This window comes from Phasianus colchicus, chromosome 12 (genome assembly GCF_987193195.1).
Source record: "Phasianus colchicus chromosome 12, bPhaCol1.hap1.1, whole genome shotgun sequence".
Classification (NCBI taxonomy): domain Eukaryota; kingdom Metazoa; phylum Chordata; class Aves; order Galliformes; family Phasianidae; genus Phasianus; species Phasianus colchicus.
This window is the reverse complement of record NC_143447.1, coordinates 1632281-1657585: the sequence shown is the minus strand read 5'-3', so window position 1 is coordinate 1657585 and position 25305 is coordinate 1632281. Positions and strand designations below refer to the sequence as shown.

At 50.3% G+C, this 25305-nt stretch overlaps 1 protein-coding gene across 9 annotated transcripts; it reads left to right on the top strand.

Annotated features, from left to right (window-relative positions):
- The first annotated feature begins 179 nt into the window (after positions 1–179).
- On the top strand, positions 180–25238 carry CPEB1 (cytoplasmic polyadenylation element binding protein 1). 9 transcript variants are annotated; one of them, XM_031616210.2, is made up of 12 exons: positions 180–247; positions 618–795; positions 6415–6603; positions 18485–18711; positions 19058–19307; positions 19424–19537; positions 19708–19797; positions 20731–20867; positions 21580–21778; positions 23231–23325; positions 23487–23567; positions 23788–25237. In XM_031616210.2, exons 1-12 carry the CDS (start codon positions 233–235, stop codon positions 23896–23898), a joined length of 1686 nt encoding a protein of 561 aa, XP_031472070.1. In that variant the 5' UTR covers positions 180–232; the 3' UTR covers positions 23899–25237. The 9 variants fall into 9 exon arrangements, with proteins under 9 accessions (XP_031472070.1, XP_031472069.1, XP_090004713.1 ...); XM_031616209.2 differs by having other exon boundaries at positions 19708–19812; XM_090148587.1 differs by lacking the exon at positions 180–247 and adding an exon at positions 315–367 and having other exon boundaries at positions 19708–19812.
- Positions 25239–25305: the final 67 nt, after the last annotated feature.

The window sequence follows — 25305 nt, the reverse complement described above, 5'->3', positions numbered from 1 at the left end:
GCCGCACTCGCTCAGTGTGGGGAGGGACCCTGGGAGGCCGCCAGGTGTTGCTGCACGCCGGGCTGAGCGCACAGCTGCGCGCGCCGCACCTCGCCAGCGGGCGCGGGGCAACGGCCCGAGGGGGCGCGAGGCGGCGCCGCGCGCATGCGCGCCGGCCCATAAAAGCCCGGCGGGGCGGAGGGGCGCCGCCTGTAGCCGCTCCCTCGAGACTCGCCCCCCTTCGGCAGCGCTCATGGCGTTCCCGCCGGTGAGGGAAAGAGCGAGCATGCGCGGTGCTGGGGGGGGAAGGAAGGGAGGGAGGAGGAGGTGGAGGAAAGGATGGGGGAGAGCTCGCCGTCGTCACGTGACTTCGCACGTGGGCGGTGGGGTGAGCGCTGGGCGGGAGCGGGGCGCTGAGGAGATTGGGCGGGAAAGCGGTTGCTGAGGAGTTTCGGGGGTGGCCCCGCGGGCGGGGGGTTACCGCTGCGCCCAGCCCCTGTCCGAGGGATTGCCCGCGGGTAATGGGAAGCTTGTTCCTAAACCGGGACAGTGAAGTGACCTAAAGCTAACAGGGGTTTTTAAAGCAGGCTACTACTCGCTGTCCTGCTTGCTGCTGATGCTCCTTCTCTCCTTTCCAGAAGGAAGACAGAGGGAGGAGCATAAAGGACTGCTGGGACAGCCCAGATGCCCCTGCCCTTTCCACTTGCAGCAATGCAGATATATTCCGCAGGATAAATGCCATGTTGGACAACTCTTTGGACTTCAGTGGTGTCTGCACCACTCCCATCACAAAAAGCAAGCGTGAAGTCTTGCCAGGTGACGTAGCTGTGGAAGTGGTGCGGCAGGCCCTGCTTCCTGCAGGCTGGGGGCAGTGGGAACGCTCTGCTTTGCACTTGATTTGCCTCAGAACAGGAGGCTGTGTGCCAAAGCGAGGAGTGCTGGGCCCACATTTTGGTGTAATTAAAGGATGTGCTCTTGACCTTTTAGAGTAGGTGAGGTCTGTCAAAAAATGTACTTGCCCACAGCCTGGTGTTGCTGGTGCTTCTGTGTAGCAGTGCTTCTGCCAAGGGCTTGGGTGCTGGATAGAGGTTGCTCTTCCTGCCTCTGAGTTATGGGGTCAGTAAGTGCTCTGGCCATTACTGGAAGCAAACTGGTGCTCTAGATGTGTCCCAAAGCCAAACGGGGAGTAAAGGAAAAACCTCACCAACTGGTAACCTTGTAGGCAGACAGGATTCACTTGCAGCTGCTCTTGGTGGCAGGTTTCCTTAATTGAGTGCAGGAAGCTGTAAACTGGTGTTTGGTGGATCTGGTGGCTGCTTGCATAGTGCAGTTTTGTTCTGAACTTGCACAGTGATTGCTACCAGGTAACTTGCATTACAGCTTAATCTCCTGAGTATTGAAAGGGTTTAGCTCTGTGCTGATCTGGCCATGTGATTTGCAGTGGCACTGCAGAAATGCCAGAGGAAGTATGGATTGTTTCCTTTTAGGTAGGGGTCTATACCTGGCATGGCTAGTGAAACAGCTCTGGAGATTTGCTGTCAGCTTCTGAGTGGTTACATAGTGAGCATTAACTCATTCAGGTCAGTGGTGTGGTTATTAGCTCTTTCGTAGAGGCTGCTGTTGAACTGGTTAGATTCTTCTGTCCCCTGTAGCTATCATTATTGCATCTGGCCTTGATGTGCTGGAAGGGTAAGGGAGTAATAAACCTATGATGCTGCTGGGATGTGGTGCCTCTGTTGGGAACTGCATAAAGTTTCTTGGAAGAGATGTGCTCCAGCAGGGGAAATCCTTGCACTTCAAATCTATTTGTAGTCCTCAAGCTTCTCAGTTGTTTCCTCAGGTCAAACTAAATTTATCCTGGATTGGATGTGTTTAAGCAATGCCATTCAGCAGTAAGAGGATTATACGTGGTGAAGGAGGGACTGCAGGAGTTCATGGCCTTTTGCTAATATGGAGTCAGTCAAGGTGTGTGGGTCAGAATGACATCAGACTGAGTAACGTATGGCAAAAGCCTCATCAGTGCTTTTATTTCTGACACATTTGGAAAGTTATCCAGCTCTGGGCAGAGCTATATGTCAAAGGGACTGCTGCTGGAGACTTACTTGGGCATACCTAATGTTAAAGATGACTTTGCAGTTGATGATATTCCTTGGTGAACTTAATTGCCTTGTCAAAATGATCCACCTTGTCAGGCCTTGACTGCTGTGTGGTTCTTATGGGTGCTTCCTTCTGGAGCTTCCCAAGCATAAGGCTCAGGTCAGGCTGGTGCTGTAGGGCACAGTGTGGCAGTGTAATTGTGGAACTTGTCTCCGAAGCCACCAGACAGGATTGCTTCCAAATACCTGCTTCTCTCCATGGAACCAGCCTAAAAGGCAGTGCTTCCTCAGTGTGGTGGCATGTGTGCTCAGCCCAGTCTGGGTAAGGAGGTGAGCGAAGCCAATCTTTAGGTAGCTCTTGTTGCACGGCTTTTTCAGTGGATTTATTTGCCAGACTTGAAAGCCAGGCATTGCTGGGTGGAAGGTGCTGCTGCCAAGTTTGGTTAAGAAAGCTAAACCAGCTCTGGAAATTGCCAGCCTGTTCTGTAGGCACAGTGTCCAGCTTAATTAAGTAGAACAGCAAGTAAAGCTCCTTCTCTTTAGCCTTTGTTTGCTCACCTGGCTAAACTGACTGGAGTTTCAACTAAAGCAGGCTTAAGATGGCTAACAAATACTCCAAATATAGCCATTATTTTGTTGTAAATCGACTATCCATTGTGCAGGGGATTGAGAGATGCTTAAACTATTTTCCATGGGTGGGAGTGGTTTGAGGTGCCAAGGTGTGTGTAAAGCTGCTGGTGCGGCTCATCAGCTCTTAATGATTCCAAGTATCTGCTTTACCTTGGAAAAACTAAAAGACAAATGCAAACAGACTAAATCTGCTTCCTGCCCACTCTCAATTGCAGTTAGCTAATGGCATCTCTTGCTGAGCCACCCACAAAGTACTCCATGGTACTACAATGTGAGAGTGCTTACGTTCTACACAGCTGCAGCCACCAGCATACATGCCAGGAGCACTGGATGTGTGGCACCTGGAATGAGGGGACAAAATGCTGTAAATGATCATCTGGAATGTGGCCCTGCTTATTTGGGGTTAGCAGGGTGTCATCTACAGCAAAGCTGCTATCAGGTTGCATTGAGGGCTGCTCTGCTTTCCCAGGTAAATGGTGTATACCTGGTATGCAAAGCTGGGATAGTAAACTTGGTACCTGTGTGCCCTGAAAGAGGCAATGCCTACTGCCTTTGACATATATGTATTCCATGTGGTGGAGATCCAGCAGGCTTCCTGTAGGTTTCCTGATCTGCTGTGCTGGTGATGTGCTCAGTCATTCAAGTTTTGATGCAGTAGTCCTACAGCAGTCCCTTGCTTGTTGAGGTAGGTAAAGCAGCAGATCAGTTGTGACCCCATGTAGCTTCCTAAATTGTTGGTTGCTATCTGCTCAGGTGCTCGTGGTTGCCAAAATAAGGCAGATGTCTTCAAAGAGGTAGTTCATGTGGCACCAAATTTCCCTACTTAGAGTCTTCCAGATTACAGGAAAGATGCTTAGTTGTGCAATTAGGTTTATGCCTAACAAGAGCTTTCCTAAGCCCCCAGTGATCCCTGGTTGTACCTGAGAAGTACCATTGGCTTATCCTGTAAAGGCTTTCGCTGAAGATTTGTTTTAGTCTTGTATGCAAATCATATTTGAGAAGCTTAATTTTCATGGATGCAACTCCTAGCCTTTGAAACTAGAGGGATAAAAGATACAAGAGGGTGCCTCTGCTGTGACCCATTGGGCTTAGAAATACTCACTTTACCTTGTACTTTGCTGGATTGGTTTTAAAAGGTCAGTCTTGGGCAATGCTGTTGCACACCAAGATGTCTTGGAGAGTCAGTGAGCTTTCCTTTCTGCTTTGCAGCCTGGTTGTGTATGTATGCCCTACTCTCAAGGGCCTTGTTTGTGGGAACCTCTATCAGTGCTTGTCTAGAAATGAGTGGGAGGGTAGGGAGACCTCCATGTGGCTGCAGCCTGTGCTTAATGCAGGTGTGCTTAATCATTCTACTTCCACCTCTTCCTCACATTTCAAGCTCAGTGCCTTGTTTTCTCCATGCAGGCTTAGCTATAATTTCCTAAGTACTTTCCTATTTCAAATGTCTGGCTGGTGCAGCCACACTGCATACTAGACTGGGGAAAGAAGCCAGGCTAAAACTATCTCCTGCTAGTATGGCTTTAACTACATGGATTCCCTAGCCCAGTTGGGGAACTGTCTAGGCTGGTCCAAATGGGAAGTGCATGGCTGGGGGACAGGTGTCTGCAGCTTGTGTAAGCCGGCTGGTGGGGCTGAACCTAAGGGCTGACCTGTGCTGAGATGCAGCTTGTTAAGAAGTCTTGTGCTAAGAACCCCAGAATGCTACTGAAACAAAACCCAGCTGGCTTAGGCACAAGCCCAGTGCAGCAATGCAACTCCCTCTGTCAGCATGGTTGGGTTCCAGTGGCAGCTCTATGGAGAAGTCCAAGTTGCAGTGGTTGAGGCTGGCTACGTGGTCTTGGAAAAGGCTGCAGCAAAGCATTGGGCTGGGTTGCACTAGGTTGCAAAGTGAAATTAATATTTGGTAGGCATGTACTTGCATCTGACTTGAGGTTGTGATTGTTTGGGCTGAATTTCTGTAGGAAATGAATCCCTTATGCCCCGCGTCCTGCTTGCCAGAATATTGTGTGATGGGGGCTGATCTAGAAGATGGTAGAGAACCTGGTGATGGGATCCTGCTGACCACAGGGAGGGAGGGTTGCCTATTTCTGCCAGGGCCGTGGGCTTGAGCAGAGTGCTTGTGCGCTGCCATAATCACAGGAATGCTGCATATTCATATGGGCAAGTTGTGGTTGCTGTGGGAACTGAGTTGTCTAAGCAGTGTGCTTTTGTCCTCTTCTCCATACAGCTGGGTTGCTAATGCTTTTAGGGCCTGTCCAAAAGCAAAAACTGTACTAAAGGAACTAATGCAGTAAAACACCCAGCTGAAGATGCAGTGTGATACTGTCAGAAAAATATTCAGTGCTGTTACAGGTGATTAGTTGAAATGTGACTGAGTTGGTGTTGCAGCTTGTTCTGGTAATTCTAGGGGAGCAGGAGAACCTGTGGATGCTATCCTAGTCAAGTCCTGTACTGTTTTACCCTGTCACATCCTGACCATGGAGCTTGGGCTCCTGAGACCACATGAGGATGAAAGTGAGGGCTTCACCATGGTGCTGGGTGAGTGGAAGAGGACTGGGGTGTCTGAGATGGCATGTGAGGAATAACATGATGGGCTGGAGCTGCGAGTGGCATGCACAGGTTGCGCAAATGATGGCACGGTGGGAGGGAAGGGGGCAGGGGGAGGGGGAGACAGCTGCCACTACCAAGGAGCCAGCTTATAAATACCCTCTGACTCAGATTTTTGGAGCATCATGTGGTTTCATCAGCCCCCAGATCCCACACTAAGCTGGAATTTGCAGGCTATGAACCTGCTGTGTTTCCTTAGGCTGTTGGCACAGGCATAAACTGAGGCAGGAGCCTGCTGTCTCCAGTACTGTAGGCTTGTGCAGGGAGGGGAGGGATGGGGGAGACCAGCGAGTGGAAGGGAAATAGGCCGTGGAAAATCCCGTTGGGAAGTGGGATTGGTGTGCTGCACTCATACAGACTGGAGTGGGATAACATGCTTCCCTCTCAGTAGTTTGGGAGGGGTTGGAGGGGGGTTTGAAGGTTATACTTGTTACTCTGTGGTAAACAATGCAGAGTCAGGGTGACAGAGTGGCTGAGCTGAGCCGAACAGATGATGCTAGCAGAATTGTGAAGCTTTGCGTTGGGCTCTGAATTGGAGCCAGCAGCTGGAGGCTGTCCAGGACTAAAGTGTTTTTTTGGGTTTTGTGGGTGGAAGGGAGGCGGGGACGGGAGAGCTGGGTAGCACTCAAACTAACTGTCTGCTTTGTCGTTGCTGGGGGGATTGCTGTCTGCTGTGCTGTGGAGCTCTGCTTTGTGCTGCCTGGCTTACCGGAGCTGTGCCCCTTCCCTCCTCCTGCCTGCTGCCTTCTCTTTTGGGGGAATCCATCCTTTCTTCTTACCTCTATCTTGTAAGAGCTGATGCGGTTCTGTTGCATGGCTGAGTGACGTCACTGTCAGCACAGTAAGCATCAGCAGCCTGGTCACATGCTGACCCAGTCAGTAATGCAGGCGGGATAGGAAGGTGGAGGGGCTGAGGGGGGTGGGGGGCTAGATTCTGGACATATGGTGGCCCTCCCTTTTGGGGTGCGACTGCTGGCTGTGGTGGCAGCAGCTTCAGAGCAGCACGAGACCTGCCGTGGGGCTTAACGCTTTGGAAAACTCCTTTTGAAAGAAAAAAGCAGCCCTGAACTCTCCAGCTTCTGTTTGTTCTCCATCTGAGCAGACTTCCAGGACTCTGACGAAGCAGTGGCGAGCAGGATGCTTTTCCCCACATCCACGCAAGAGTCTTCCCGTGGCCTCCCTGACACCAACGACCTGTGCCTTGGCCTGCAGTCCCTTAACCTTACAGGGTGGGACAGACCTTGGAGCACCCAGGACTCCGATGCTGCAGCACAAACTAGCCCACAATCCGGTGAGTCTGCTGATACATGCTGCAACAGTTGTTGGATTAATTTGTATTATTTTTTTGCCTGTTTTAAGCTAATGCTGAGTGTAATAGGTTGCTGGTAGCTACTGGTGAGGGCTTCTCAACCTCTAGTGCTTGTGTAATGTGGTGAGGACAGGGTTGAGTTGGGAAGCTGTGCCACAGCCCCTTTTGCTCTGCTGTCTGTTCACTGCATGCAGAAGTGCCTGGGCTGGCAGAGGAATAATGCAACAGAGCAGGAACGTTCTCCCTGGGTGGGTTGGGGGTGTGGTGCCTTAAGAGCTGAGCATGCCAGCTGTGAGCAGAGCTCAACTTTGCAGCCAGCAAAAATCCCTGGTGATTGGCAGGATGTGTGCTTGCAGAGGCACCCCCTTGCCATGACAGCACCTGGCTCTGCCTCTGGGGCCCAGCTGCCTGCAGCACTTGGAGACACCCTTTCCTGCTTCCACTAAATGACTGCTCTGAGGAGACACAGCAGAATGGCTTGTTGTTTTAACTCCTGTGGTCCAGTGCAAACCTGTGTGATCAGATGTCTGTGAGATAGTGGCCTTGCTGTTGCCTTGCCCTTTCCTTAGTCCTGCCCAGTCTGCGCTCAGTTCTGGTGGGGTAGGGAGCCCTTGGGAGTACCCAGCACCATGCAGGAGTCAAAACTCTTTCAGAAGCACCAGCCCTCTGTAAAGCTGTGTGTATGCAGGAGGAGAAAGGGGTGTTGTGTGCATAAACTTGGTTGTGGGGTGCTAGCTGTGATAGAGAGGGATCAATTTATTTTCCAGCCCCACAGGGCTGTAAAGAACAGCTCTGCAAGCACTGCTGTGCTCTTTCAAGTATCAGTCCGTGGAAAGATCTAGTGCTTTGGCAGAGTTTGTACAAGTTCAGCCTGGTTGCTACAGAAACTCATCCCTTTATAGCAGTGTGCTGCTGCTTTGTTAAAAGGGCAGTGCATCTCTGCACAGATCGGGGTGACACAGGAGGCTCCAGGCATGAAGTTGCTGTTGTTAGGAATGTAGATAGCTCCAGGACTACCCACATCCAGTTTCTGTAAGGCAGGGCATGCAAGCTGGAGTGTGAGAGCCCTAGCACAGGTGCTCAGGTTTGTTACAGTCTGGCTGCAGCAGCTCTAGCCTTGCTCTGCTGTAGCACATGGTCCTCAGGGCTTCCCCTAATGAGCAAGAGAATACCATGCTCTTGCTACGTGTCCTTCAGTCATTGCCTGCTGAAACATAGGATGATGGGGATATAAAGAGCTCTGTGCACAGCCTGTCCTAATGCACCTGCACCAATAACTTTAACTTCCATCATTTGTTACTTCTGGTATTCCCTTAGAACAAGAGGTGGGGATGACTGGGGTGTAAAACAGCTTAAATGCAACTGTTCTCCTTCCCCCAGAGGAATCTCAGGCTGTATGGCAAAAGCTGTTATGCTCTTGAGATGGCATTTGCCCCTCTTCATTCCTCCCTGCCTTCGAGATGTGTAGTAGTGAGGCCAGAAGTGCTTGTTGGCCTGCCTGTGTTCATTTTCTGCTTCAAGAACTGTAGAAAAGTGAAATGCTGGTATCTGTGCATGCCTGCTATGTTGCTCAAGCCTGCCCACACCTCCCACATCTGCAGAGCCAGAGCTTCTGCTCTCTGAAGGCCCTGGAGTAGCAACACAGTGCTCCTTGGGAGGTTGTGTAGCTTGGGAGCCTCCCCAGAAAGGCTGCAGAGCTCCTGTCTGTATGGCAAAGGACTGCTCCTGTCTCTGAAAGCTGTACAGGTTCCTGCAGCTGATGTTTACAGGTGGCCTAGCTGTGCTGTGGCTGGAAGAAGGAAGATGTAAGCAGGATGCTGCCATGTCTGGTGCTCCTGATGCCTGGCCTGGGCATCTCCATTGGGGTGTCCTGCAGGCAAGCAAGGATGTCAACAGTGAGCAGTGTCTTGGGGCTGGGGAAGGATGGTGTTGCTGTGCTGCTGGCATCCAACCATTGGAAGGTTCCAGCAGTGACTCAGCTGTACAGACCCATAGGGAGGTGGCTAGAAGTGTAGAAGTGTTTTTTTTTTAAAATGTAAAAACCTAACAATCAGTCTAAAAATACTGCTAATGTGATCCCCTGCAGTGCCTGTGCTTGAGTACTGATGAGCTGGTACCTCCTCTGCTGTGAGTGCGGAACTCTGAGCCAAAGGGAAGGACCTGCTGGCTGCAGACCTTCTGGGTGTCACCTTGTGCACCTTGAGCAAAGCCATGGTGCAGGACTGGGTGCCATGATAAAGTGTAGCGAGGGTGGTTTGTATGCTCCTGTCCCCCTTGCCACAAGGATGTTGAAATGCCTGTGTGCAGACCAGGCTGTTTGCAGTGTGCCTTCCTTCTGGGTGCAGTGCTGTAATGCGCTGAGGATGTGTCCTTAGCCCTTGAGAGCGTGCCAGCTGCACTGCCAGTCCCTGAAGCTGGTGTTTGAGAGCTTTTTGGGAGGCGGCAGCTGCTGCAGGCTGGAGCTGTTTGCATTTATTGGCTGTTGGAGTGAACTGCTGTCTCATAGCAGAGAAGGCACATCAAGCCCACTGCTGCCACTAGATCTGTCAGGCTGGAGGTACTTCATCCAGCCACAGACAGCGGCTCTGTGGCCTAGGGAGGGGCTTTTAAGGAAACAAGCCTCAGGTGCTTCCAGTCCTGGAATCCCAGCTGCATTTCTTGAGGCAGCATTTCCCCTTCTTTCAAATATATCCCATATCAGGCAGCAAGGCATCAAGTTCTGTATTTACAGAGGGCCAGTGATGTGGGACAGCCCTTGGTAGTAGTCTTTATTTCCCCTGTTCCTACAGGATCACAAGCAAGTGCAGTGTCATTTCAGTTCTTGCCCCAGGAACTGGTGACAGCAGCACCTGAGCATGAATGAATGAGCAGCACGTATGAATTTCTTGTTTCCCTGGACAGTGTTTGCTGGCAGCTTGGGCTGACTTGCCTGGTCTATCCTGCATAGGGTTAGTTTCAGTTTATATGGGATAGGAAGGCTTACCTACTAGGACAGTATCCTAGAACCAGTCTGTTAAAGTGGGACTTAGCAGTTAGCAAGTGCACTAGAGGAGTTTTCTGTGCTGTTCCCCTGAGCTTGGTCTGGGACTATGTCCTGTTGGTCACTGTGTTGCATCTAGTTACTGCCTGACAGATTCTGGCCCAAATGTGAGCAGTGCTTCTGGTCAGTTTCAGCCTTTTGTTTTGTTCCTGTCATTGTAAACAGAAGGAGCTTGTTCCTTTCTTCTTCCTTAGAAGATCACCAGCCTCTGAGGCAGCACTGTATGCTGCTACCAGTGCTTTGGGAAATTGTTAGTGATTACTTTGCCTACGTGAACACCCTTCTTGGGTATGGATGACCTGAACAGATAAGCAGTTCCTAAATGTCACCAAATTTCTAAGCATCACTCTGGTAGAGCAGCAGATTTCATCTTGATCTTAAATCTGCTCTGGAGGCTGCAGCTCCAACTGCATAGATACCCTCTACTGCCATCTCATCCTGCAAGGTTACAGCTCCAGTGCTGGGAAATGAGCTGAGGTAGTTCTTCTCAATCCTCAATTTTTCTGCTTCCTACAGCGCAGCAACTTTTTTCTTCAGCAAAAATGAATGTACTGATTATCTGTGGCTGCTTGAAATCTTCTGGGCTGGAACTGCAGGCAAGCTGTTGTGCATTGCCTGGAAGAGAGCTGAAGCCTCTGCTCGTAGTCTGCCAGGCAAAACTCCATCTCCTGAAGGAGGATGTCTCTTGAAAGACAAGAGCTGTTGCACAGGAAGAAGCACCGCTATTTCCATGGACTCCTGACTTAATCTCTTGTAAGCAATGAGGGGCACTTGTGAGCTGCTCCCTCAGGACAGGACTGGCTGCTTTCAAACTGTTCTTAGAATACCACATACATGGCAGCAGGCAACTGAGAAATCCCATTCTCCAGATCTGGTCAGCCTTAACAGAAGGAAGCAGTAAGCACCTAGCTTTTTTGTGGGGTAGTACTAACTCTGTAGCTGTGGCACAGACCAGGATTGAGGCTGATGAGTCTAGGGTGGCTGTTGCTAGTGAGTACGATGCAGCAGTCACTGTCCTTAGAGTGTTGGAGCTGCTTGCTCCTCTTTTTCCTCTTTTAATGCAGCTCAGAACACAGTTGGCCTTCCGGGCTGCAAGCTCACACTGCTGGCTCATGTCCAGCTTCTCGTCCACCAGGACCCCCAAGTCCTTCTCTGCAGGGCTGCTCCCAAGGACATCTTCCCCCAGTCTGTGTAAATACCTGGGGTTGCCCTTGCCCAAGTGCAGCACCCTGCACTTGGCCTTGTTGAACCTCATTAGGTTCATATGAGCCCACTTCTCCAGCCTGTCCAGGTCCTCTGAATGGCATCCCTTCCAATGTATCTGCTGCACTGCTCAGTGTGGTGTCATCTGCAGACTTGCAGAGTGGAGTGCATTACTTTATATTTGAGAATATCTGGAGCTCAAAGCTGGGAGCTGGCTTGGCTTGTGTGGTCTCTTGTATGGCAGTTGCACTTGAGCAGTATCTATGCAGTGCCCTTACTTAAAACTTGCCTCACACCCCTGTAGCTTTTGTAGGGCTTTTTGATCTACTCACACAGACCATGAGGATGCTAAGTGTACACTTGTTGCTGAAATATCCTCAAGACTTCATGGGCTGATTTCCCAGCTGCTGGCCATGCTGTGGAATAGAAGGCCCAGAGCACTTGACAAATGCAGGTTGTTTGTGTAGCAGCAGTATTTGATCCTTAGCAGAATAAAGTATGTATCAAATAAGTAAAACAAGTATCAAAATGTTGAGTTTGCAATTGGTTTCTAGTGGAAGTTGCTCTTAATCTAGCTCTTAGAGCTTCCATTTGAGCAGCTTTTTCCAAACAGGCTTATTTTTACTTGTGCTGATGCTGTGGAAGAGAAAGCAAGTAGATGAGCAACTTAACAGAAACCTAACCAAAATCTCTGCTTAGATCCAGCAAGAGTTGAAGTGAATCAGGGCAGGCTCTTGTCTTGTACTGGAGGCAGCATGCAGGAGTAGGGATGCACTACTCCTACCAACAAGAGTCCCTTTCCTTCTGGAGGGAAGGATGTCTTGCATTCCTCAGAGCATCCTGAGGGGCTCTTGCTGCTGCCTGGCTGTTGGAGGTAACAGATGAGTGCAAGGTTCATCCCCAAAATTGTGCAAAATAAGGCAGGTAAGTCTTTTTCTAACCTGTGTGCCATTGGATGTCTGAGCAGTGGAAGAGATGCTTGCTGGGCAGAGCAGGTGTGAGAGGCTCGGTCTGCTGCCACCTTTGGCTCTAGTTTGTGGATGATTCTTGTTTGTTGCTGCTGAGGCACTGGGGACACAGGTGAGCCAGCAGGGGAGTCTTTGGTCAGTTTGTGGCAGCTGAAATCCCTCCAAGCTGACTTCTTGCCCTGTTGCTGTAAGGGGGCCAGCTGGTCTCTCTGCAGTGCTCTTGGCTGGTTGTCTCCAAGTTTTCTGGGGTAAGTCAGGTTGGAAGGGACTTCTGGAAGTTCTCATCCATGCTGCAGTTGTCCAGAGCAGAGAGAAAGCTACTGGAGCATGGCTGCTGTGACCCTGCCTGACCACAGGCTTGAGACAAATCACTAGTGTCTCACTGAGCTAGCTTGGAAATATCTGCTCCCAAAAAGCATGGTGGTTCCAGAGCTGTGACCACATGAACTAATGGGACTCAGTAAATGGGATGGGGACAGTGCCCTGCTGCTGGACAGAACCCCTCCAGCCAGTGCCATGTCTCTGCACCTGGTGTCTGCTGCCTCTGGAGCTTCTCTGTTGCATGTGTTCCCTTAGATGCTGGCAAAACCGCTGAATCACAGGTGATAGCTGTGCTGCTGCCAGCTCAGGCTTGTGATTGGGACTGCAGCCTGACTTTAGTTGCTCTTCCTTTGCTGCAGCCTGCTGCCTTACCCAGACATCCTCTGAGGAACTTTTTTGAAGACTGCTATCCCGATTGACTTGACACCCCCACAACCTGTGATGCAGCTGAGCAATGAAAATGAGTCAGCCTCAGCCTTGTTATCACAGAAGCTAACACATGCTGCAGAATTTGCACCCTGGATGCTGCAGCAGATAATTCCGAGGAGTTTAGTGCTTAAATATAGAAGTGTTTGTTCTTGAGGCTTGCAAATCTGAGGCTTGTTGTGTGGTATTTGACCTGAATATGCAACTTTTAAATCTCTCCGGGATTGATATGTGTTAGACTTTGCTTTATTTCAGTGTTCTGTTCTCTTTAAAGACACAGTTGTGGCAGCTTACTTGATGAGTTTTGCCTGCACACAATTGTATTTAGCTGTTCTTACTGATTTTAAATCTACCCTAGGCATCTGTTTACTCCTCCCAGAAATATCATACTAAACTTCCTGCCTGAAGAAGCAGTTAAGTGTGTTGTCAGCCAGGGCCTGCTTGCTCAGAGCAGGAGGAGGACCTGTGCTCACAGACATTAATAAGCAATAGGCAATAGGCCTCTGTTTCTGCTTCTGCTGCTTTTTCCATTTCTCAGGGCATGCTGGGGAAGTGACTTAGCATGCTGGTGCCAGAACCAAGAATAGACCTCAGGTGTCCTGACTCTAATTCTGTGGTTCAGCTGTGGGATCATGCTGCATCTTTTTTATTCCCCTGCCTCATTTGTCGCAAACCAGAAATAGCTGCCTGAATATCCTCAGTTCTTCTTTGTCCCAAATGAAAAATCTGTCAGAGCAAAGTTCCTCTTCTGTAGATCAGAAACAAAAAGGGCTGTGTGATAGTTACTAATTTGATGTTGTTTGCTGCAGACAGATCACATCTGCAGATCTGGACACTGCTTTCCTTGGATGTTGGCATTTGGTATGAGATGACTGAGACTTCTGTTGTGATGTTACAGTCTGACTTCAGGTGACTCTTCCCATCATAGCAGTGATTTTTCTCAATTTGGAGTCATGGGAGCATAGTGAAATGAAGAGGATTTGAGCCAGTCCTCTGAGCAGGAGGTATCCAAGCTCAGATCAGTGGTGCTGGGTCTGGCTCTGGTGAGCTCTGAACATGTAAGGCTGCAAAATCCCCTTCTACCTCCATGTCCTGTGGCTGCTGGCTTATGAGGAAGGGTTTTTTGTTGTTAGCATTTGTCTGCTGCAGATTTTGCCCATTTCTGTTTTCTGTGGCTGCAGGTGTTCTGGCTCCCCCAGGCAGTGTAAGGCTCAGTGGATGCAGGCAAGAAGTGCTAAAACTTGGCTTTGGGTTAGTCTGCAGTGTGGATTGCTCCATCCCTGTGGTGAGCAGGCTAGTGTGGTGGAAGGGGGAGAACAGGCTCTGGCAGCCTGTTTGGCTGCATCACTGCTGTGACTACAGAGGCATTAGCTGTAGCTGTAGGAGGTGGTTAAGGTGCCCGTTTGCCTTTCAGACATGCAAATGTTTCTCATGCCATGAAGCTGCTTAGTGTCTGTAGGAGGTGCTGCTTTTTTGGCTGACTAAAACATTCAGCCTTTTCCCATCCCACGAGGGCAGAGTCTGGCTGGGCAGTAAAAACTGCAGACGAGCTGTTTTTCTGGAACTGCAGCAGGCTATTGTTTGGGACATCAGCCCTTTTTTCCCCTCTACAGGCTTATTTGACAAATGACAAAGAAACTGCACTGTGTTCAGTCTCCAGGGCCTTGATCATGCTGCCTCCTTCCTCTGCCACTGTCCCTCAAATGTGTGCATGGTTCTGCAACCTCTGGGCACAGCAGGTGTCAGCAAGTAGAAGCATGGTGACTCTGAAAGCCACCTCTTCTGCCCTGCTTGTCCTGTTACGTGTTCCTCTTCATCTCTTTACCCCTGTGTCCACAAGGAGGCGAGGATAGTGGGGCAGGACTGCAGTGTAAGTAGTATCTGGAGGCCAAAATGACCCTTTCTCTAATGTTGCTGGTGCTGTCAGCCTGCAGAACCAACCATATGAAGGGCTTGGTGTTGCTGACCTGCTTATGCAAGTCCTGGTCCCTTCTAAATAGGCTTTCTCCTGCCCTGCAGCAAGCTTTCAAAGGCTGCAATATGTATTCAGAGCACGACTTCAAAAAGTGGGTGCCTGTGCTCATCTAATGCTTGGTGCCACTGCCAAAAGCACTGTCTCATGCACACACATCAAGAAGTGTCTGGCACCTGCATGCTTGTAATGCGGAGATCCTGAGCCTGCCATACTGCTGGGCTCAACAGAGTGTCTTGTATGTACCCACGGTTACCTGTGCTTGTGAGGGGGCTGAGAGTAGTGTTTCTGTTGGGAAGATCTTGAGCAAAAGGACACAAATATGATGTGAGTGTTATTGCACTGGGCAGGGCTCATTTTCTAGATGACTTGTCTGGAACTGATGCACCATGCAGCAGAGGTGCTGCTGTGCTTGCTGCTGTGCTGAATGTGCTTGTTCTGCTGTGTGGTCTCTTGAGCCTGAAGCAGAGGCAGGGGTCATTGATGGGGAGTACAGCTCTACAGTGACAGAGCTGCTTATTGCCAGGAAGAATTCAGTCACCAGTGCTTATCTTAAGGTCTTACTCAAGGCAGTAAAGTGTTGTTTGTTATCAGTATAGTGGTAATATTTTTTATTAGCCTAGAGTCCTTCTCTAAAATGCTAGCAGTAGTAAGCGTGGCTATGTGGGGCTCATCTTTACATCTGCTTCTTGTAAAATATACTTGGTCTAAACTACCAGGAGGGTCTAATCCTGAAGTGGCTGTAAATCATAGCATGCAGGGAAGAAAGCCATATTTCTTTAATGCCAAGTGCATTACGTTGCAAATATAGCTGGAGTGTGCAAGAATAAAAAGTGAGATGGGCTGTGTTAGCTATTGGAGGTCTAGTTGTTGGGGTGCCTTTCCTAGGGTGTGTGCCACCAACTGGAGCCTGCTCTGGTGGAGCTTGAGGCAGGATGAGTTCACATTAAATGGGGCAGTTCAGTGGCTGATGAGCAGAGTTAAGGGGTGAATTGGGGCCTAGAATTAGCTGGAAAAAGCTGAGCCTGTGGCTGTATGCTCCTGCTGTGAAACATGTGGCTTGTACTTCTTGGATGTGATGTATTCAAGATGTTTGTGTCTCAGCCCCAAGATGATGCAGGAGTGAAGAGGGCACATTGCACCAGTGCTGCTCTGATGGCATTTACTAGGAGAAGCTCCAGCAAGGAACAGGACTGATCCTCCAATGATCATTCTCTAGAGAGTGACCTGAGCACCTGCTGTATGGAATAGTGCCACACTGGTGTCAAGACTGCTTTTAAATCTGTCAGTGTTTGGCTGATGTGCTCAGAGATGGAGCATGCTGGCTCTGAATTCAGTCATTAGAGCTGCAGCAGTGAGTCAAAAGTCAGAGTGGAGTTTCTATTAAAAGCTATTGGTTTTGCTGTCCCCTGCAAAGGAGGGTTGGCATGTGCCTCTCTTGCAGCTCTGAGCAGAGGTCTGAAAAGTTCCAGAAGGTTTCTGTGACCCACTGTTCTCCAGATGCTGGTGCTGCTGTGGATGGGAATCATGTTGACCCTCAGATTTAAATTTCCAGCATAAGTGTGAAAAATACTTAGTTGCTTGCACTTCACTGCTCAGACTATGTGGGGGGTGAGGGGTGGGGGAGGGGGAAGTGTTATCTGTCTGCTGTTCCACTTCAGGATCTCCAGGGATGCTCTTGATACCAGAAATTGCTGATACATCTTGCTTATGTACTAAAGATGGTTCAAGTCTCCTCTTCTGCGGAAGGGAGGGAAGGACAAGGCAATGTCCCGGAAAGAATGGTGTTTTTATTGAGTGGCCCAAATTATCTGAGTGCAGGGAGCTAGAGCTGGCTGCATTTGGGTACTCTGGGGCAGTGGAGATGTGCAGAGGGAAACAAGATCTCGTCTTTAGTGCCAATGTTTCCTAGGCTACCTGCAGAGGCTGGCTCCAGGAGATGCGACCTGATTGCTTGACAAATGCAGAAGAGCAAGCGCTGAGCCTGGCTTGCACCTCTTCCTCTTCATGTCTCTGAGGGTTGCTGTGTTCTGCCAAGCACTTGGACTATCTGGGGTCTTGTGGAGTCTCCCAGAAGCTCAGCATGCAGAGCTGTTAGGAAGCTTCTGGAGTAAATAAAATCCATCTGTATTAACAGCAGGATGCCATTGCTTTCAGAACCAGACATTGGTTGTAGCCAACTTGGTGGTAGGTGTTGAACTCAGCTGCCCCATGCTTCTGAGATGCCAGAGCACTTGACCCCTTAAAAGGCCAGCAGTCCGGCTGCTCTCAGGAACTCCCACTGGTCTTACTGTTTTCCTAGCTGCAGTGACATCCCAGCAATCCTGGGAGCAAGTGCATAAGCAGAGGCTTTAGCAAGCCAGCATGGTGGCATGAATGAGGGTGAAACTACTGAGCTCCCCAGAACAACTGGGGAGCTTCTGCTGTGCCCCTGAACCCTTGCTGCTGCAACTTGGTTGAGGTGCTGGTCCTGTAACCTCAAAGGTAGTGCTGTGACCAGGAGTGGAGTTGCAGGGCTGTGATGCCCTCCTCCTAGCAGGCAACAGTGCTGGAGTGTTTGCCAGCTGTGAGGCTTGGGTCATGGGATCGGCTGCTTTGCTCTGACTCTTGTAGTGTTTAGTGACTAATCAAATTTTTGAGCCTGCTTAACGAATTCAGCTGTCTCCCTTGAACAATATGCTGGCTGTATTTTTAAAAGCAATCACGTGGCTTCAGAGAAGTCGGCGAACCAGCGTAGCACGGCTTGCCTGGGCTGGGAGATGCTCTGCCCTGCTCTGTGCTGTGACAAGGAGGGAGCAGCCTCCTCCCAGCTGTAAGCTGCCTGCAGCAGCTCTCAGTTTGCTGCTGCTCCACTTGAGCTCTGCTGACTGTAAGTACTGAGGCTTTCTGTGGCTGTGGGGTTGCTCTGACTGTTGCTGGTTTGGGTGTAAGCTCTGCTGCAGGGGGGAGTTGAGCAGATACTCAAAAAGCTCTGTTACTTTACCATGCAGGCAGTCTGTTTCCAAGTACCTTTTTGGCACAGTGCTTAGTTCAGCCCTGTGCTGTGGCTGAAGTGTGGAAGAGGAGGGGCTGGTGCCTCTGCTAGCGTAACTTTCAGGGATAAAGCCCTACAAATGTGTGGGGGAATGCTGTGGATCTAGCAGTGAGCTCCTGTGGGTCAGTTCAGTCTTGAGTAATTTTCTTGGGAACCTGCTTGTACCAGACTGGGTTTTCTGTTGATGTTTTGAGATTCCTTACTGCGTAGCATGAGAGTGGAGATGCCAGCTTCCAGCAGGTGTGGAGACTGGGGCAGGTATGTCCCTACTCATTGCTTTGGGCAGCTTTCCCTGACTCTGGAGCGATGCTGGTGTCTACTGATTGCAGCATACCTCAGCTGTGATAGTGTATTTGTTACTTACCTGGTTTGGGGACTGTGTTAAACTGTTACTCCTTCTGTATAAGAGCTCCTGAAAACCTGGGTTAAGAGATCAAGTAGTTCAGATGCTATCAAATGGATCCTAAACTCTTTCCCCTGGAAACTGAAAGCTTTAGGGCAGGCTGCCTTGTTTTGCAGGCTGCCTTGTTTTGCAGCCTCTGAATAATTAAAACCATTTCTGAATGCTTTGCTCTTTTTGTTGGGTTTGGGGACATGCTCAGCTTGCTGAGACTTGCTCCTCTTGAATAGAGCTGGCTGGGGCCATGCCCCTGTGGGATACTGTGTGGCCAAGTGCATGCTGCCTTCCCTCTAGTGCTGGCCTGCAGAGCAGGGTGCTGGGAGCTGAGCACCCCTGGATGTTCCAGCACGCTGGCTTCATAGCAAGGCATTTTCTTACCTTTTTCCACCACAGCAGGAGAGAAACCCTACTGTGTGGGGAAGCAGCTTGCTGTATATTTGTCTATTGGCTCTTGTACACAAGTCTGACTTCAAAAACACGGGCTGTTTCTCTCTTGCAGTTCTCAGCATGCTGAGTAGCCCTCTGGGGAACGTCCTGGGGAAGCCCCCACTGGGTTTCCTGCCCTTAGATCCCATTGGCTCAGACATATCAGAAAAGTTTTCTGCGCCGGCACTGAGGAATTCCCGCCTGGATTCCCGCTCCCTCCTGGACTCGCGTTCCAGCAGCCCTTCTGACTCAGACACCAGCGGGTTCAGCTCGGGCTCTGACCACCTCTCAGACTTGATTGTAAGTTTGGGTCCTGTGTCTGCTCTCTGCAGCCTGGTTTGTGGCATCTCTCCACATTTCTGAGAGTGCAGGTGTGCAGGACTACAGTATCAGTGGGTGCAGCAACCTCCAGCCTGGGCTCCTCTTGAGTTCCATTCTGTGCCTTTTACTGCCCTTCTGTTTTGACTGTACCCCTCTGTAGGCCCACTTTTTCTAGAGTAAATTGGGTCTAGCCTGCTCAAGCTCCCTGAAGCGCAGCTAAATTTGGAAGCCAGCAAGCAAGGCGAGTGTCTATCTCGCTGACCCAGTCTGTGTGCTTCTGTGTCCTGCTTGGAAGATTAGTTCTTATGTGGGCTTTTTCTTGCAGTCGAGCCTTCGCATCTCCCCACCTCTGCCCTTTCTGCCCCTCAGTGGGGTGTCAAGAGACCCCCTCAAGATGGGAGTGGGATCACGGATGGATCAAGATCAAGCTGCCTTGGCTGCAGTCACTTCCCCTCCAGCCAGTGCATCGAAAAGATGGCCTGGAGCTTCTGCGTGGCCTTCCTGGGATCTCCTGGACTCTCCAGAAGATCCCTTCAGTATTGAAAGAGAAGCCAGGCTGCACAGGCAAGCAGCAGGTAATTCAAATAATGGGTCTTAGCTGACTTCAGTAGCTGTGGGTATTTGCTTGGAGTCTTATGGGGGAGTGGGAGGTGTGTGCTCCTGTTCTGAGCTCTGCTTGTGTTTGTCCAAGCTGTGAATGAAGCAACCTGCACCTGGAGTGGGCAGCTGCCTCCAAGAAACTACAAGAACCCTGTCTACTCCTGCAAAGTGTTCCTAGGGGGAGTCCCGTGGGACATCACAGAAGGTGAGCAACCTGCATCCGTGTGCTCCTGCCTTGGCTGGGTGTCATGTGGGCTTCTGTTCTCTCTGGGATGCTGCTGCCAGCCCCTATAGCTCATGGGGGAGGCAGGGAGCTGAAGCGATATGGGGGTGTAGCTGTCTGTAAGGACACTGACTTCTCTCCTCCATATGCAGTTGGACTGATCAACACCTTCCGTGCGTTTGGCTCACTGAGTGTGCAGTGGCCTGGTAAGGATGGCAAACACCCACGCTGCCCTCCCAAAGGTAATATGCCTAAAGGTAATAGCGACACGGTAGGGTTACTTTTTTCCCATGCTATGTTACAGCACAGATGCTGGGATGGTATGGCTGCATGCTGGTGACTGGATGGTACAGAGCACCTTAGGGTAAATGTCTTACTCTCACTTGAGTCAGCACCAGGGCTGCAGAGCACTGTCACTTCTGGCCTGTCCCTAGCAGGGGATGGTTTGAAGCACTGGGGTGCAGAGCACCTGTTGGTGCTTCTGGAGCCCACTGTGGGACCATTCTGCTCTGGTGGTGGCTGCTGTTCTCCTCTGCCAGTGGAAGCACCCAAGGCACACGCGCCCTTGGCATAAAGTGTGTGTGGTAAATGCAAAAGTTTGCAGAAGGCTGTGAATACCAGTGAGTTGAACAGTCTTGTGGCTAAATCCTGAACTTGTTGGGTTGATATGTAAGCAGTAGTGAGCTAAAGCATAACAAACATAGTGACTGGTTTGTAGGCTGGCAGTGTCTAATGGCCTTGCTTGATTGCCAAAGTGATATGAGAAGCAGGGTGTTGGCACTGACAGTAAAGCTCTGCATTGAAGTTTTTGGGCTTAGACATCTGATGTGCAAAGCCAAACCTACTCTACTGCAGCCTGTGCTGTGGCCAGGCCCATTGTGGCCCCTTGTCACATCTAGATGTGGTGGTGCATATAAGGAGGCTGTGACACAGATAATCCTGAGCACAGGTATCTTCTGATGGAGAGGTAGGCTTTTCTTCAACACTTCATATCACTAGTAGATCTTGCCTGTAGTACTTGAGCAGGAGTCTCCTGAAGAAGGGGTTGGACAGAGCAACAGATGCAGCGCAGATGCTGAAAGTACTGAGAGTGATTCTGAAGGAATCTGCAAACTGAGGTGATCCTCTTTGTCCTTCACAGTCCTAATGCTCTTTTTCTACCTTTACCTCCAAAGGATATGTTTACCTGGTGTTTGAATCAGAGAAGTCTGTGCGTGCTCTGCTGCAGGCATGCTCGCAGGACCTGCTGAGCCCCGACGGGCTCAGTGAGTACTACTTCAAGATGTCCAGCCGCAGGATGCGCTGCAAAGAGGTGAGCAGGCCCATCACTTCTGCATACCCTCATTTTGCAGAGATTTACCATGCATTTACCATGCTCTGCCCTTTATTAAACCGTACCTGATTCCAAAAAGGATGATTTTGGTGCTTACTGCAGCAGATACTTCAGATCCTGCAGCTGCTGCCCTGTGCAGGAGCGAGGCCTTAAATGTAGATCAGGTACTGCTCACAAGTTTGTAGATTTAAAGAATCAAAATTCAACTCTCACCTAAACAGGCGCAAACTAATTGCACTCCAGACAGCTCTTCTGTTGTCTGACTATTGGCAGTGCTTCTGTGCCTGGTGATTTAGCTCTAGCAGAAGCTGCTCCTCTTCAGAGCCCTGTATCAGCTGTCTAGCAGATGGAAGCTCCTGTTGGAGTTGGCAGTGGGTGGTTTTGTCAATCCCTTTCAACAATAGGCTTCTGAGCTAGGAACATAGGTGCAGGCAGTAGGTGAAATTGGTCATGCATGGGCTGTTCCCTGGCTGCCAGCCCCAGTGGACTGGTGTTTTGGATTCCACTTTGTCTGAAAGCAGAACCAGGCGGTGTGTGTGTTCTCCTTGCATCTAGAGCTCCAGAGCTGCTTTGTCCTGGTTGTGGACCCTAAACAGCAGTAATTAAAGAGGCATTTGCAAACTGGGGTTCAAGTCTTGAGGGCCTGGGCTGGTTCCTGCTGGCTGACTGACCTGCTTGTGCATCATTTCAGGTGCAGGTGATTCCGTGGGTGCTGGCAGACAGTAACTTTGTGCGCAGCCCCTCCCAGCGGCTGGATCCCAGCAAAACGGTGTTTGTGGGGGCTCTGCATGGGATGCTGAATGCAGAGGCCCTGGCAGCTGTCATGTGTGACCTGTTTGGAGGGGTGATCTACGCTGGCATTGACACGGACAAGCACAAGTACCCCATTGGTGAGTGCTCACCCCACTGTGGTGCACTTGGAGATGCTCAGGCTGCAGCAGTGCCTGCTGCTTGGTCCTTTGGTGAGCTCTGGGGAGCAAGCAGCCAGCAGGACAGGCAGCCATCCGTGGGAGTGGATGTCCCGCAATGATGTAGGGATGCAAGTCAAGCCTCGAGTGTGCTGACAGGGCCTGGCAGCTGGAAAGTTCTGGGTTATTCTCCACCGGTTTGAGGTTTTTGACACCACCTCAGGCACTGCTGAAGGGCTTTCTGCTCTGGTTCAGTGCTGCGCACAGCCAGTCAACTGCCAATGATCCTGAGATGCTGTTCATCACTGTCCTTACACAGCTTGCAGACTTCTGGTCAAGATTTGTGCCCAAGGCCTGGGTTTAGGATATGCTTGTGGTAGACTTCATGGCTTTGGGGGGATAGTCCTGAGAAGAGAGGAATGGAGGTCAGAAACTTTAAGCAAGCTCTGAGTCTGTGAGACTGTGGATGAAGTCTTGAAGCGTTGCCCAACAAGCTGTTCTGTGCTGGCAACATGAGGGCCTAGAGCACAACCTTGAAGCTTCCTTGTGCTGAGCTCAGGTCGCTCCCTCCAGTGAGAGAGGTTTCTGGCTCAGAATAGCAGATCTGCACTTCAGCAGAATTAGAGCTGTAGCAATGTGAGATCAGCAAATGAACTGTGCTTTCACTTGGTTTAAGGCTGGCTGAAATCTCCTGTGCTGAGACACTACCCCAGACTCCCTGACTGTCTCTGGATTGGCAGCAGGCTCATTAGGGCAGCAACCTGCCTCATGCTGAGTGCTCCCAAGCAGAGGATGATCCCTCTGGAGGCAGGTTGTGTGATAAATCAGTGCCTGACTGTGGTTGAGGAGTTTCAGGAGGGGCCGTAAGCCCTCTGAGTCAGAAGAGAGCCACTGCCTGGGTGGCTTTTAGGGTCCCACTGGATGTACATGACCTTCTTAGGGAGAAGAATCCCCAGAGTCCAGCTGTGATTCTTAAGTACAGCCTAATGCCCAGAGCAACCCCTGGCATCCATCCAGCACTGCAGGACAGTCTGGGGGGGCCTGGACAAGGCATAACCATATTCTGAGCGATGCCTTCAGCTCCAGCTGCCAGCATACAGGAGTGTTGTGTCAGTCAGAGCTCCTGTTGGGCTAACAAAGAGAACTTGTAGGTAAGCACGGGTTGGTTTTTCTGCAGCGTAATAAAACTTGGCTGGAAACAAGTGGTGCAGGAGTACTGCTGACTGCCAGTGAGGATGCAAAATGCAAGACTATGGGATGAGTGGGAGGCTTAAAATAAAAGCTTTTGAGCTGTCTCAGCACCAGCTTATTTCAGATGCAGGCGTGGAGCTTGATGTTGCTCCTGGGAGCACTGTCACATTCTCAGCAGCCACTCAGTGATTCCCACCCCTGGTTGCTGGCTTGGACTAACACTTGTGCTCTGGCTTCTCTCAGGGTCTGGCCGTGTCACCTTCAACAACCAGCGCAGCTACCTGAAGGCAGTGACTGCTGCGTTTGTAGAAATCAAAACGACCAAGTTTACTAAAAAGGTGAGAGGAGCAGGGGCGGCGGGAGAGCTGAACGTGTAGGTGATGGGTAGTGGTGCTGGGGCACCCTGACCAGCATGGCCCAGTGTCCCTCTGAGGCTGCTCCTGGTGGTCCTGCTGGGCCTGCCCTATGTTTTGTGCTGACTGCCTGGTTTTTGGTGCAGGTTCAGATCGACCCGTACCTGGAGGACTCCATGTGCCAAGTCTGCAGTGCTCAGCCTGGCCCTTTCTTCTGCAGGGACCAGGTAATGCTTTGTCCTGACAGTGCTGTGTGGATGAGCAGGCTCTGTTCTTCACAGCTGGGGTCCTTCGGGTTGCGTGTTGTCCTTGCTGAGGACAGGATGCTGGAGCGGGAGCCCCAGGCTCCTCGCAGCCTTTGGAGATCTCCAGTGCTGGCTGCGGGAGCACGGAGGGGGCTGTCAGCCCATCCTGACTGACGTTGTTTCCCTTCTTCTCTCCCTGCAGATCTGCTTCAAGTACTTCTGCCGCTCCTGCTGGCACTGGCAGCACTCTATGGAGGTCCTGCGTCACCACCGCCCGCTGATGCGCAACCAGAAGAACGGGGACTCCAGCTAAAGCGGCTGTCGGGGTGCGGGCACGGGGGAAAGTCCTTTTGTTAACCTGCCAAGTGGGGAGCGCACGAGCGTGCCTGCTGGTGCCAGACCCAGGCTGGGAACGCGCTTCCTGAGGACTAATGGGAAAATCTTACATTCACGTTTGCACTTGCTGGTCTTTTTGTTTCTGCACTAATGCACAGTGAATTTTGTCGGGTTTTGTTTGGGGTTTTTGAGGGGGGGGAGTGCCCCCTCAAGCGATTCTGCAGTTCCCAGACTTTGGTTCCTAGTTTGACGAGAAGCAAAAAGGGCCGCGTGTTGAGAAGGTGTTTATGCAGATGCCTTCACCTAGGTTTTTTATTTATTAAAGGCGCTTTTTTACATTCCTTGCAATACTGATGGTAATAATGCAGGTCTCATTGGCTCCATTTTTTTGCAGTTGCCATACAGTGCCTTTCCATTCATTTAACCCCCATCTGAACGGCATAAACTGAATGTTCAGCTGGCGTTTTTTACTGTAACAACAAGGAGACTTTGCTCTTCATTTAAACCAAATCATATTTCATATTTTACGCTCAAGGGTTTTTACCAGTTCCTTTTTACACTCTTAAACAGTTTTTAAGTCGTTTGAAATGAGAGATTTTTCTTTCCTGGCAGCTTTTAACATTATTGCAATTTGTGTCTGGGGGCTGCTGGTGGGAAGTTGTAAATCGAGGCGTTTGCAACAGAAACAGGACAGGATTTCTGGATTTGAAACTGGACCGGATAAATGATCTCTGAGCTGCTGTATATAGTTTTAAATAGTTTGTTGCACTTAAGGGGGGTTGATAGAGGTTTTTAATCACAAAGTCACAGGACTTACTTTCCTTTTGTAACTAGCTAAAAAAGGGCTGCGTTTCAGTGGATGGATGGAGGTTCATAGGAGCCCTTTCTCTTAGAGGGGACAAGTACTCTTCCTTTTGTTTCAGAAATGTATGAAGTAATGGTGCAGTCGACTGAAATGCTGCTGGGATTTGAGATTTTTTTTTTTTTACTTTCCCCTCTATCAGAAGCTGTGTGCCAAAGAACCAGTGTCATAATTTCTCCCTCTCCTGCTGAGCTGATGTTGCATTGTTGCATATCCCAGCTGCTCTTTGTGGGGTTTTCGTGAAGCTGTGTGTGAAGTCTCTACCTCATTGTAGTATATGCAGGCAAGACTGCACTCTCCTGCAGACGCGTGGAGTAAGCTGTGGTGTAGTTTTTGGCACATAATAAACACGTTGCAGCAAAAAGCCCTCTGTGCTCCCTTCTTTCTTCCCATGTGCACCTGGGGGATGGGCTCACTGCTCTTGGGTTAAAGCTGTTGTCATCTCCTATAGGTGGAGAGGAGATAACTCTGATACTGTGGGTGATGTGGATACTGGAGTAGGACCTGGGAGATGCACTTTCA